At 31.2% G+C, this 15275-nt stretch overlaps 1 protein-coding gene across 1 annotated transcript in view; it reads right to left on the reverse strand.

The window, feature by feature from the left end:
* Positions 1–612: 612 nt before the first annotated feature.
* The window catches only part of Phum_PHUM529430 (KH-domain protein, putative), a gene marked incomplete at both ends in the record, with an annotated part of 57074 nt that continues 42411 nt past the window's right edge, over positions 613–15275 (reverse strand). Inside the window, 4 exons of the mRNA XM_002431401.1 lie at positions 613–692; positions 7413–7727; positions 7812–8052; positions 10125–10241. Coding sequence (XP_002431446.1) covers positions 613–692; positions 7413–7727; positions 7812–8052; positions 10125–10241 — 753 coding nt within the window. The remainder of the gene's footprint in view (positions 693–7412; positions 7728–7811; positions 8053–10124; positions 10242–15275) is intronic.

The following is a 15275-nucleotide window of genomic DNA, read 5'->3' on the forward strand; positions in this document are numbered from 1 at the left end:
AAAAATAATATAAAAAATAAAAAAAAAATATAATAATATTAATATACAAATGTGGTATAGACTAGCTGAACGATTTATTTATTTATTCATTCATCGATTGATTGATTGACTGATTGAATGTAAAACGAAATTTTTTATTTACAGGTAAATTACACATTTTGTTTATATATATATAAATTATATCTATTAACGTGATGAGTAATAATAATAATAAAAAAAAAAGTTTTCGTGAAAGTCTAAGAAAAAAAAAAAAAACGAATGACGTCTTCTTATATAAAAAATGTATGTGAGAGAGAGAGAGAGATAGAAACAATTCGCGCCATTTTTTTTTTTTTTAAATTAAAACCACGACGATTTCAAATCGAATTCCATTTTTCATCCCTCCCACCCACTCACCCACCCTCCCTTCTAATCATATTACAACTTCACCTTATCTTACCTTTTTCTTACCCGCACCCCCTCTCCCCATTAAAATAATAATAACCTGGAGGAATAATAATAATAATAATAATAATTAAAATAATAATAATAAAAACAAACTAAAACTAACCTTTTTTTTTTTTGTTTAGAAAAAAAAACTTTTTTGTGACAAAAAAAAACAGTGTCATTAGATTAAGAAATAGCATTGGCTCTTTGATACGGATGCTCTCGGATCTGACCAAGATGGCGGCGCTGTTTGGCAGCTGCAGCAGCTGCAGCCGCTGCCGCACCTGCTTACAGAAAAACAATTTCATTTGTAATTTATATATATGTATATATATATATACACACAAACACTTATTTAGAAAGAAAATAAATATAAATATTAAACAAAAAAAAAATTTTCTTTTTCTTTCTTTCCTTCTTCCTAAAAGTGAAAAAAAAAAAATAAAAAATAAAATAAAATAAAATAAAAAAAGATTATACACATATATAAAACTTTCACACGCTTATCATACGAAATATACATAAAAACATAATGATGATAAACATTAATAATAATAATAATAATATTGGTAACGAACATATATAAAATACTAAATATATATATATATACATACACAAAATAAAATATTTAAAGTTTTTAAAACTGAACCAAAAATTTTATTTCATTTATTTATTTTCCTCCTTCCCCTCTGTCCTTCCCTCTCTCCCTCGCTATTATTTTCTTCCTCTGGGAGGAGGGAAGAGGAGGAGGAGGAGACTAAAAACAAAAAAAAAAAAAAACGAGTAAGAAAATTCTTTTTCACGTCCGCCATTTTTATTTATTTTTATTTTTTCTCTTAATTTTATTTTAAATGGAATATTTGAGACTGAATAAAAACAACAACAACAGCAGCAGCAGCAGAAGACAAAAAAAAAAGTGCGTTTGTATGCGTGTACGAAAAAAAAAAAAAGAAAAATTCTTTTTCTCCTATTTAAATTTTTTTTTTTTTTTTTTTTTTTACTGGAATGTTTCACGTGTACTGTACGTGTAAGATTTGGTTCCATCGATTTAAAAAATAAATACTTTTTTTTTTTTTTTTTTTTGTGGGGGGGCGGACGGCGGACGGCGTTGACTGTTTGTCATTTTGAACACAATTTTTTTTTTTTTTTTAAAAAAAAACTTTTACTTGAAAAACGGACGAAATTCTTTTCAGTTTTAAAAACTTTAATTTACAAATAATAATAATAATACTAATAATAATAATAATAATAAATAAAAAAATAAAAAATAATTTCATTTCGTATCGAATGTTCCACACGTAAATATACACACACGCGCACGTGTCCGTATAAATATAAATATACGCAGCACGTGTAAAATAACAAATTTCGATAATAAACACACACACAACAACAACAACATAAAAAACAAAACAATGCAATAAATAAACTTTAAAAAACAGGGAAAAAGAGAGAGAGAGAGAGAGAGAGAAAACAAAAACAAAAAAAAATTTTTTAAAATTAGGTTTATACGCTCTCTTTGTGTGGTGTGTGTGCGTGTGCGTGTGTATTTACGTGCGTGTCACACTCGTAATTCTTTTTTTTTTCTCTTTTTCCTTTTTTTTTTTATTTTTATTTAAATACATATACGTAAAAAAAAAAAAATACTTAATATAAATAAATATACAAGAGGAAAAAAAATAAGAGAGAGAGAGAGAGTAAAAAAAATTATTATTATTATTATTACGCTACTTAATATTGGCAAAAAATAAAAAAAAAATACAAAAAAAAAAGCGAAAATATAACGAAAAAAAAAAAAAGGTACTAACTAGGCACTTATATATATATATAACTTATGCATAATAACGTGTGTGTGAGAGAGAGAAAGAGATAGTCTACATGCATACATACATACACATCTACTTTTCCAACAGTTTTACCGAAATGATAATGATAATGTGATAATAAAATAAAACGAACGATACTTTCTGGGTATCGTAATGGCCCACAGTAATTTTCCACACCCTCCCCTCACTCCCTCCCTACTTTCCTCCCCGATTTACTCGCGAATTAAAAAAAGAAAAAGATGACGACGACGACGATGATGATGATGATATAGTAGGAAAAAAAACAAAATGGACGTTGGACGCCATTTTGAAATGCCCCAAAAAATATATATAACAAATCGATCGATTGATCGATAGATCGATTTATATCGAAATTAAGCAGAAAAAATTTTTTTAAAAACAATTCTAAACGGTCATCATCATCATCATCATCATTATTAGAGTACGCGACGCCATTTTTATATATTTATTCTCGTTTATTTATAAACATTTTTAAAGAAACGAAAGGGAAACGAGAGAGAAAAAAGAAAAAAAAAATCTTTGGCACCGTCGAGGCAACAACAGGATATCGGTTTATTCTTCTTCTTCTTCTCTTTCTTCTCCATCTTTTCCTTCTTCTTCTTCTTCTTATTCATTCTACGTTTTTATTATATACATATACGAAACATTTTCAATACCGGAAATTACTAAACTTATGCGATGTTTTGTGATGTGATGTTCGTTTGAATAATGGCCACACACACATTTTTATAAAACTCTACTACAACTATACTATTTACTATCATTATCATCATCATTATTAATTACAATGAATTCTTCCACCCCTTCTATGTATGCAGGTACGCATGTATGCATGTATGGATAAATTATGTAACTAAATGCAATCAAACAAGGTTCGAAAAAAGGTTTTCAACTACTACTAAAAAAAAAAAAACTACTAAAAAGGAGTATATCATCAGATATTATCACCGGGTTCACTCTCCTATCATTTACACACTTCAATAATAATAATAATAATAATAATAATAATAATAATAATAATAATAATAATAATAATAATAATAGCAATACGTATCACAATTTCATAATAAAGCTAAATATATATATTGCAAGCGAGCGAATCTTTATAAAGCGAATGAGAGAGAAAGAGAGAAAGAGAGAGAGAGAGAAAGAGAAAGAAAACGAGGAACTAATGCGGCGAATGTTCCATAAAAGATTTACAACATTTAAAACAAAGAAGAAAAAAAATGAGCATGAGAGAGAGTGAGAGAGAGTGAGTGAGAGTGAGAGAGAGAAAGAGAGAAAGAGAGAAAGAGAGAAAGAGAGAAAGAGAGAGAGAGAGAGAGAGAGAGAGAGAGAGAGAGAGAGAAAGAGAACGACAGAAAGAGAATAAAGTAGGGGGGGAGGGAAAAAAATTACTATAATAAAATGGCACTAAAGAAATAAACCTTAATTAAACTTATTAAATATTTAATAAAGTAAAATGGCGAGGGGAGGGGAGAAAAAGAGGAGTGGAAAGGGGAAGGGGGAAGAGGGGAGGGGAATTTCGGGGGGCGGAACACGAGGAAAAGGAGGAAATTAAACATGATTATTACTACGACGATAATAATAATACACAAAAAAAAAAAAAAAATTTGCGATGTTCCAACGTGACGATCATATGGTGAGAGAAAGACAGAGTGTGTGTAAGTGAGAGAGAGAGAGAGGGGGGAGAAAGGGGGGGGAATTTATCGGACCCCATTGGTCCCATCAAGTTTAATTAATTAATTAATAAATATATATATATATAATGTCACTAAATCTTTTAATTACAATTAAAGGAACGACACACTAAAACTTACAGAGAGAGAGAGAGAGAGAGAGAGAGAGAGGGAAAGAGGAAAAGAGAGAGTGAGAGACAGAGAGAGAGACAGAGAGAGAGAGAGAGAGAGAGAGAGAGAGAGAGAGAGAGAGAAAAAAAAGTCATAAAATAATTATGGTTGAGACTGCGCAATTTCCTAAAAAAAAAAAAAAAAAAAAAGTTGCACAATTGACCGTAATGAACTTACGACAAAGTTATTTAAAAATTTTTTTTTTTTTTTTTTTTTTTTTCCTCGTCTCGTAAATTATAAATTAATGAAAATTAACGGCAAAGACAAAAAAAAAAATGTCGGACAAAAGAGAGAAAAAGAAAAAAACAATTTTTTCTATCTCTCTCTCTCTTTTTCCAACATATTTAAAATCTCAAACGTTTAATTTAATATACAGCAATGGCAGCAGCAACAGCAGAAGAAGCGGAAGCAACAACACCTCGAAAAAAACAAAGAAAAAACTTTTCCGAACGTGGAAACGTCGCAAAAACTAAATACTGGCAACAATAATAATAATGATAATAATAATATCATTATTATCATTAACGTAAACGCGCTATGCGAATAGGTACGAAAGTGCAGCGAAGTGAAAATTCATTCACTTATACGAATACATAAAAGAGTAGTAATAGTAGTAGCAATAGTAATAGTAGTCGTAATAATAATAATAATAATAATAGTAATAATAATAATAATAATAACTATATGGAATAATAGATTTAAGTAAGCAAAGTACGAACGTGCAAGGCATAAAAATAAAAATAAAAATTCAATATAAAAAACAAACAAACAAACAAAAAACACCGATATTCGTTCCAAGAGAGAAAGAGAGAGAGAGAGAGAGAGAGAAATGCGCGTGTGAGAGAGAGAGAGAGAGAGAGAGAGAAAAACACGCTTTCCCAATATTTTCATATATATATATATATGTGATGCATATATTTTTGATGAGATGCGCGGCGTGTATGTGCGTGTGTGCGAGTTATTAAAACTTTTCGTAATCGGACGTTATTATTTTCGTCGTGTCATTAGACACACGCACACGCACACACGCACGAAACTCTCTTCCCCCTTCACGCTTCTCGTCGTTATTTTACAACTAATGACAAAGTCAGTTTGAAAAACGATGACGTCACGTCAAAAAATAATTTTTTACTCTCTTTCCCTCTCTTTCTTTCCCCTCCTCCTTCTTTTTTTTTTTTTCGCTTTAAAAATATTAACGTTCTCACGCATGTGCGTTCGTACATATCTCTCTCTCTCTCTCTTTTTGTGCATACGGTAAAAATATATGCAAACGCAGCGTGAAAACGTATATATCAAAAAAAAAAAAAAAAAAAATGCATTTAAGTAAAAATAAAAAAAAATAAAAAAAAAGCTATCAAGCTTTAAATAATTAACGATATACAATAAAAATGTGACAATAATAATAATAATAATAATAATAATAATAATAATTACGTAAGTGATACAACCTACGATTGGCAAATGTACAAAATAATACGATGCAGCAATTGCAAAAAAAAAATTTTTCGATACAAAAAAAAAAAAAAACGCGTGTGCGTGTGCGCGTAACATATGCGTGCGACATATACACACACGCATAATTTTTTCTTAAACTAATAGGCTTTCGTATAAAAAATAATAGTAATAATAATAATAATAATAATATTGCAATCATAAAAAAAAATTAAAAATAAAATAAAGCTACGTAAAAAAAAAATTTTTTTTTTTTTTTGCGGGCGTTCGCGCACGCGCACGCGCGTTCTCATTCTTTAAAATTTTTTTTTTTTTTTTTTTTTTTTTTTTAAAAGCAGGCGCTACGCTAGTAGCATATGTACGTCCTCTTCCATGAAAGCGGATCAGCCGGCGGAGGTTTTGGTAGATATTCTAGAAAATTCGAGAGATTTTCTTAAAAAACAAACACGTTAGAGACATTCATTCGCATCATCATCATCATTATCATCATCATCATCATTTCTCACATTCACATTCACGATTTCCCCCCCACTCCTCCTTACCCCACCCTCCCCTCAAACTTTTTTCTGGAGTTTGTAGTTGTTTACATGTCAAGTCGGTTCAATCCCCCCGCGAATTTCCCTTTTTATTCCTAACGGGAAAACAAATATTCTTCGTATCCTATTCTTTTCCTCTACGTTAACGTAACGTAACGTTCTCGTGTAAAAAAAAAAAAAGTAACAAACGAACAAACAAACGAACAAACTTATTTTGTAAACAACAACAATTTGACTAACTGCAACAAACGTTATTATTACGTTAAACATTCAATGACGGTTGTTGGAAAATTGCGATTGAACCGACTCCACACATTTTCGCATGTATAATAATAATAATAAAAAAATAAAAATAAGTTATAATAATAATAATAATAATAATGATAATAATGATAACAATTAAAAACAGTCTTTTTGTTTGTTCTTAAAAAATCATTATTATTTTTACTAGCAACAAACTTAAGACTGTTTTTTCTTTTTGTTTATGTTTGTTTATGTTTGTGTTTGTTTTTGTTTTTACATAATTTTTTTTCTTTTCTCATGCCAACTAATTTTTATCATCATTATTATCATTATTGGACATTAATCTGGCATATTTTTATTTTTTTATTTTTTCGGTTGTAATATATATATATATATAAATATATTACAAAAAAATTACAATACAACTACAATCTCACGTTCTTTCTTTCTTTCTTTTAAAAAACACTTATTTCCTAATGGTAAAAGAATAATAATAATAATAATAATCGTTTGTTTTTTGTAAATATTTAAAATTACGACTAGAAAAACAAAATTTTCCATTTTTTTTTTTTTTTTATGTACATAAAACGTTCTATTATGAAACTTTTCGATGTTTCAAGTCACTGATAGACTGAATGACTGACTGAATGATTGATTGACTGACTGTTTGCCTTGACTGTCGCGCGGCAAAACAGTAAAAAAAAAAAAAAAAAAAAAAAAATGGAAAGAAAAAAAAATTTTTTTTTTTTTTTTTCATTATATCTAAATACCGTGCTGTAGTACAATAATACCTTTCAATAATAATAATAATAATAATAATAATAATAATAATAATAATAGTTTTTGGCAATTGTAAATTGGTCGAATGAAAAATCTCGCGAGATTTTCAAATTTTTTTTTTTTTACGCGACGTCGACGATGACGTCATCGAACGTCAAAAAAAATCTAAACCAAAAATAACCAAAAAAGGTTGCAAAAAGGCAAAATGGCAAAGGTAAAAAAAAAAAAATAAATAAATAAAAATAAAGATCATACGTAAGAAGTGACGTAAACAGTACCTGTGTGATCGGCGGATGCGTATTCAGTGAGTAGCGGCGACGTGGCTAACGCTGCGTAGTTAGCATAGTCCGCATACGGTGTGTATATGAGACCGGGATGTTCGGCAGGAGAAAGAAGGGGACCCGTTCCGGTTCCGTTAAGTAAAGAAGCCGCTGTCGTCGGAACGGGGAGACGTGGCGAGATTATGAGTGGGGCTCCCAATGGCGTCGCCGGCGACCTAAGCGGAGTGCCCAAACCGGGCATGGCAGGAGATAATAATCGTTGAGTTTCTGCCGCCGCCGACACCGCTAACCTTCTCCATTCTTCGTCGCATGCTGAAACAACAACACATTCCATTACTATTAAAAAAGAGAGAGAGAGAGTGGGGGAGAGAGTGAGAGAGAGAAAAGGATACCAACCTGCGACAGCTGCCACCTTTGCGTTGCTATCTCTATATGTTCCATTTATTATGGCAAGTTCCATGAGCTGCCTTTTTTTAAGTTCGTCCTCTCCGTCGGCCGGTACGAGTAATTTTTTAACTTCTTCCACGGCTCTTTGCAATTTGACTTTCGCTCTGTTTTCCGTGTCTTCCACGGATAGCAACACGTGTAAGTCTTCGTTTAAATGCTCCCAATTTTGTTTACCACGATTTGCTTCCTCCTACGTTCGATAAAAGAAAACAAACCAACAAATTAAAATAATAATAATAATAATAATGAAATTAATTTTATTCGAACGACAACGACAACGACAAATCGGTGCAATATCGATTTTGACAACAAACGGATTACAATTTCGTCATTCCTATACGTACCTCCGCTGGGAAAACAACAACAAACGTTACATCTCTTTATAAGGAAGCAGCTTGAAAAACACAAAAAAAAAAAAACCGTCACCGTCAATAATAATAATAATAATAATAATAATGATGATGATAACAATAATAAAAAAAAATTTCTTGTTTGAAAATTGTTTACAGTAGCAGACGCCGAACGTGGCGGAGAAGGAAATTAAAAAACAAAAAAGAAAAGAAAAAAATGGAGGACCCGTGCCAAATTATTAATAATAATGATAATAATAATAAAAGGAAAGAAACAATAAAAAGATGACAAAAGAAATAAATAAATAAATAAATTTTTTTTTCTTCTTCTTCGTGCGTCACCTTTAATTAAACAATACCATTTTAAAACAACAACAAAAAAAAAAAAAAAAAAGCAGATGATAATTAGATGTCGTATAAACGATTGATAAGGAGAGTCTGGAGATAGATAGCGCTGGAAACGTTACAAACAAACAAACAAACAAAAAACTTTTACTGGATAAATTTAATTACAGATAAAAAAAAAAAAAAAAAAAAAAAAAAAAAAAACTTTCTCTCCTTTTTCTTCTTTCTTTTCTTTTCTATCTTTAATGTCTGTCTTTTTTTTTTTACCCCTTGACCTCTACCCCTCTATCCTCCCCCCTACAGATCTTTCCACCGCAGGTTTCTCTACCTTTGAGCAGAATAAATTTTTTTTTTACTGTCCAAAAACAAATCTTTTCGAGATTTTACATTGTTTTTCCCCCTTTAAAAAAAAATTTTCTGCAGGAAAATTTAAAAGAAAAAAATGATGATGATAATGATGATGATGATGATGATGACGAAAAGAAAAAGATTTCGTTAAAAAAAAAAATAAATAAGAAAATAAATAAAATAAAATGAAATAAAAATAAATTTTCTATAAATAAATGTTTTCATTACGTCATAATTATTAGCGCCATTTATTTAAATTTTCGAAAACAAACAAACAAACAAAAAAAAAAAGGAAAATTTCAATGAATCTCGCCGTGCTCCTTTCGACAAGAAAAAAAAAAAAAAAGAGATAGAGCAAGAGAGAGAGTAAGAGAGAGAGAAACAGAGAGCAAAATAGAGAGAAACAGACAGCAAGAGAGAAAGAAAGAGAGAGCAAGAGAGAGGAAGAAAGAGAGAGCAAGAAAGAGAGAGAAGGAGAGAAGAGAGAGAGCAAAAGAGCAAGAGAGCAAGAGAGAGAGCAAGACCTAAACTGAAAAAAAATAAGATTTTAATACGATTAAATAAAACCTAATGTGAGTGAATTGCAGTGAGAGAGAGAGAAAGAGAGAGAGTTCAACAATCTTATAACGACAATGTCAAAAAGAATAAGAAGAAGAAGAAGGAGGAGGAGGAGGAGGAGGAGGAAATGGATGCTGCGAATAAAAATATCAAAAACTTTTGGCGTGACAATGACAATTAATTCAGTGAGATAATCGATAAATCGATACGCGAATTCTTATTTTACTAAAATGAATCATCACACATTTTCTCTTATTTAAAACTTGGATGACGATGACGATGATGACGATGATGATGATGATGATGATGTTAAAAATAATAATAAGAAATTAAGCGAACGAGGCAACAAACTCCCCTCCCCTTCTCCTTCACCTCCACACCCCGGACCCCCCGCCTCCCGGACAAATCGCAACAAACGCGACGAAAGGTAAAAATTGTGACGTCATAGTGTGAATAAAAACAAAAATAACTTTTCTTTCTCTGTCGTGTGCATGGACCACGTACGTCGTACGTGAGCGAGTCAATGAGTAAAAATAAATTTTTTTTGAGGGGATACGAGGGGAATTTTCGTTTCTTTTCTCCTCCCCCTCCACCTCTTTCCTTTTCTATCGTCTTTTTATCCGTCCTGTCGTAAAAAAAATAAAAAAAATTTTCATCTCACCTTTTTTTTGTCTCTCATCGATCCTTTCCCTCTAATCATTATTTTACATCCCGTTTCCTGTTCTAATTGTTTTGCAGTCATTCCTCTTGGTCCTAAAATCCGACCGACGAAATTAAACTGAAAGAAAACAAAGAAAAAAACATTATTATTATTATTATTAGTATTATAATTCTAAAATTTAGATAAAAAAACAAAAACAAAAAAGATCGCCGTCGTGGCAGGAGACAATCACCAGGAGTCATACACAGAGTCTTTCTACCGTGATTCAAAATGACTACTGGAAAACAGGGAAAGGGGAGAGAGAGAAAACCTTCTCGTCATCACATCTCGTCCTTTTCTTTTTTTTTTTCTTCTGCTTCCACGCGTGCATAGCAACAATCGCGTAAAATTAAAAAATGGAAACAAACAGAAAAGAGTGAGAGAGCGAGTGAGAGAGTGAGAGAGAGAAGAAACATATAAAACACGGCCATTTTTTCCTTTTAAATGTCGTAATTAAAATTTTTGCATGCAGTCGTCATAGGAATTTTTTTTTTTTTTTACGACGAACTTTTGAAACATGTTTCAAAAGCTCGGGAAGGAAATAATAATAATAATAAAAAAAACTTCCGAACGGTTTAAATAATTCGAACGCTGTCGCAGAATCCAAACCATCCATTCCGAAATCACAAACAACAACAAAAAAAAAAAAAAGAATAAAAAATCGATTCGTAAAAGCTTTCATGCCAAAAAATAAATAAATAAATAAACATTTTCTATAAATATAATAATAAAAAAATAAAAAAGAATCTCTTTGATTTTGAATGAATCCAACTAACCACTCAATTATTATTATTATTATTATTATCATTATTATTAATGTGCGTGTGCGTGCGAGAGTGCGTGTATATGTAATCTTGAAACGAGCCATAAATTTCTTACTATTCTTTTTTTTTAAACAAAAAAACAAAAATTACGTAAACTTTTGTTTTTTTGTTAAATTTCAAACAAATGAGAATTTAAATAGACGATCGTGGCAGAAGAAAAAACAAAAACAATTAATTTTTCCCGCGTAAAAATTTCCACGACAAACGTCATTCGTAAGTGAACAAATGCTCGCGATACAACGCACGCGTGAAATAAAAAACCAAAACGTCCTTCATAATAATAATAATAATACTAATAATAATGATGATGATGATGATGATGATGATGATGACGAACGTGGAATAAGAAAGTGAGAAAGAGAGAGAGAGAGAGAGAGAGAGAGAAAAAAAAAAAAACGAAAACGCGTAAGAAATAAAATTTAAAAAAATCGTCATCGATATCGTCGTCGCACGAAAGGAAATCCCCCGCTTCTCCCCAGCCCCGCGAGAACCATATGAAAAATTAATAAGACGATGATGAAGCGAATGAATGAGTGAATGACTGACTGATTGATTGATTGATTGACGCGATGATTTTCATTTGATATAAATAAATATATAAACGCCCAATAAAATGCAAGTCGAGTTTTCTTCTTTTTTTTTTTTTTTAATCTACGACCTTAACATACTACACCTTTTTTTTTTTTTTTTGTTAAAAATCTCTCTATTGACCCGTTTACGAGCGTCTCGCAACGGGGAAACAGATAAAATTTTCGGTCTAAAACCACGATTTTTAATTTAAAAAAAAAAAAAAAAAATTATTCAAGAATTTGCCTCGCCTAAAACATTAAAATAAAGGAGAAAGTGACAAAAAAAAAAAAAAAAAAAAATTTCGTTTGTAATGGATTTTTTGGGGAGACGGAGGAGAGAAAGAGGGAAGAGGGAGGGGTGAACGAGGGGGGCCGCAGTAAATCAAAAATAAAAATAAAAATAAAAATAAAGAAAAAGAAAAAAAATTAAAATAGTAGGCGCGGTTATTTTATTATCCATCTAGAAACTTCCTTCGAATTGAAAAAAAAAAAAATTTCTGATTTTTTCAAATCCGCGTCTTCTGCTTTTTTTTTTTTTTTTTGGAACACTCCCCCCAACCTTCCTACCTCATTTCCAACCTTTTCTCAAACGAAACAAGCCGATTTCGCTCGGGGGAGGGGGAGAGGAGAGGAAAAAAATACGCCTTATCGTAAACAAACGGTGATAAGATTTTCGTTATCGATCAAAAAATTTTCATTTGTTCTCTACGGTCCGCCCCACCTTCCGCCCCCCGCCCTCTCCCCATTTTAAAGCATTGTCAATAAAAATCAACGCCTCCCCCCTTCCCTCCTACCTAATCGTCACATCGCCAATAAAAAAAATTTTTTTTTTTCTTATCCCGAAAACAACGAAACGAAAATAAATGGCGTTAACTTATGTCGAACGTTTCTCCCTTTCTTCCTCTCTCTCCCCTCCCCCCGGGAAATGTCATCGACACGAAACGACGGACCAACAGGACTGCAGGGACTATAAAATTTAAAACGAGAGGCGAAGGGGGGGGGACTTGAATCCCATAACAGTTCGTAATTCGCGAGATTGCCACGCACGTCAAGTTTAATTTAATTTTCAAAATAAATTTTCGCGAACGTTTTGATCGTTTGTAACGGTCGAACGCGTGACGCACGCCGTAGATTAAAAACAAAATATTTATAGCAAACGTTCGTATCGCGATAATTCTATAATTAAAAAAAAAAAAAAAAAAATTCAAAACGAAATCGTCGTTAAAAATCTGTCGATTTCTCTTAATTTTTCTTTCTTTCGCCATATTTTTCTACTTTTTCTAATTCCACTGTCAACGAATCTCGTTTTTTTTTAGAAAGTTAAGAATTATCGTTTTGTTATGTTTCTCTCTCTCTCTCTCACTTCATAATTTATTCGTATAAAAGAGTAATAAAAAAAAAAAAAAAAAACAATGATGATGATGATAAAATAATAATAATAATGATGATGCGAATAAAAAATCGTTTTATTTACGATTTTTTTTTTTTACGAACGTGGAAGAAGAAAATTTAAAATTTACGAAATTTTTTTTTTATAATTCCGTTTTGATCGAATAGGAGATTGGGGGGGGGGGTGAGTGAGAGAGGGGAAGAAAGAAAACATTTTTGTCATTTTATACCCCGTAAAACTTTTTTCCAGCCCCATTCCTGGATATTATCATTATCATTATCATCATCATTATTATTATTATTATTATTATTTCAAAAACTTTCGAATCCCGGTTTAAAAAATCTTTTTTTTTTTTTTTAATTCGAATTTTGGTTGAAAAGGAAAATGCGCCAATTGTTCCATTTTGGCCGGAATTTCGTGCCGACCAAATGCAGGAAACAGAGAGAGAGAAAGACAGAGAAAAACAGAGAGAGAGAGAGAGAATGGGGGAGGGGGGGGCAAGAACGTAGAAAAGAGCAGAAAAACGAGTTTTGCGAATGATTAATAATAATAATAATAACAACAACAAATATTTTTTTTCTTTTTCATTATTAACCTTTTAATTTATTTACTGAAATTAATTGTTCTGATAAATGTTGGCAATTTTCAACAACAACAACAACAAAAAGTCTCGAAGGCAACAAACTCAATTCGGACCCCATTTTTCTTTTTTTTTTTTTTTTCTTTTTCCACGTTTTAATCGAATATCAAAGACATAAAATTTATAACGAAATCAAATCGAAAAAAAAAAAAAAAAAATGTCGAATGATGCGGGAGGGGAGGAAAAAAAATTAATTGGTTTCGCCCCCTCTTTCTCCCCCCCTCTCTCTCTCCCACCCACAAATCACGAATTCAATAACAATTGTCGTCAATAATAATAATGATAATAATATGACAGTCAACGAACCGATCGCCATCATCATCACCATAATCGGTGGGAAAAAAAAAAAATTTGCACGAAATTGAACGTTGCGATTAATTGTAATAACCGTGTCACATCTGGAAAAGGGAATCAAAACCGACGAAACGTGGAAGAAGAAAATTTAAAAAAAAACGTGAATTTTTAATTGACAGATTAGGGGGCGGGAAAGACGGGAGGAAGTAGTTAAAACGGAAATGATTTCGGGAGCGCATCGGGAAAAATACTCACACGCGCGTCAAAAAGCAACAAGAAAAACAATTTCCCGGAAAATCCAGCTCGAACCTGAAACGGATCATCGCCAATCAAACCTTGAAATGATGATAATAATAATCATTACCAAGAGAAAAAAAATTGTACAAACGGAAATCTCCAGGAATAAAAAAAAAAAAAAAAAAAAATTTTTTTTAATTAAACAATCGATTGTTACAAACGATCGATTTCCAGTTTTTGCAACAACAAACAACAACAACAACAAAAATTAAAAAATATCATACCGATGAAGAAGAAGAAAAAAAAAGAACGTGGTTTTAACAAAGTCATTTTTTTTTTTTAAATTTCATTCGTACGAGAAAACACGTTGTCGGCCGGTGTCGACGCCCCGGAATCGCTCGCAAAAAAAAAAATTTTTTTTTTTTTGCCGATATGATAAAATGAGTGAGTTTTTCGGTGGAAAGGAAACCTCTCTCTCTCTCTCTCTCTCTCTCTCTCTCTCTCTCGCAAGCTGGGAGGGAAAAACGTGTCAGAAAATAAATTTTTTTTTTTTTTTTTTTTTACTTACACGTTAAATTATTACATTGAAAAAAATCAGGTACGAAGAAGTTATCGACCTCGAGTTGTTAAAATCCCGCGACTTTCGGTATTAGAAAACAATTAAATTCTTTTTCTTTCCCTTTTTATTTTTCCGGTTTAATTAAAAGCTTTCGGATCCCCAAAAAATAGACAGTCGACCTTCCGTCGGAGGTACGGAGAAAAGAGGAGGAAGAAGAAGAACAAGAAGAAGAAGAAAAACAAACAAACAAACAAACGAAAGAAAAAGAGATTCGTCTTAAAAATAAAAAGCTCAACTTTTAAATCCCGTCCGTCCGAACGACATTTGTCGCGAACGTTAATTAACACCACGTTAAAACACAATAATAATAATAATAATAATAATAATAATAATAATAATAATAATGAAAACCGTTAACGAAAATCAGGTACGATTAATAATAACCCAAAGTTTTTTATTTAAAAAAAAAAAAAAAAAAACTAAATTATTATTAAACGCGAATAATTTCCCGGAGGGATGGTTAAAAAGGCGGAGAACCGAATCAATAATAATAATAATAATAATAAAACAGGTACGACCAAATATTTTAAATTATTATT

This window comes from Pediculus humanus, genomic scaffold, assembly GCF_000006295.1.
Source record: "Pediculus humanus corporis 1103172108287 genomic scaffold, whole genome shotgun sequence".
NCBI lineage: Eukaryota > Metazoa > Arthropoda > Insecta > Psocodea > Pediculidae > Pediculus > Pediculus humanus.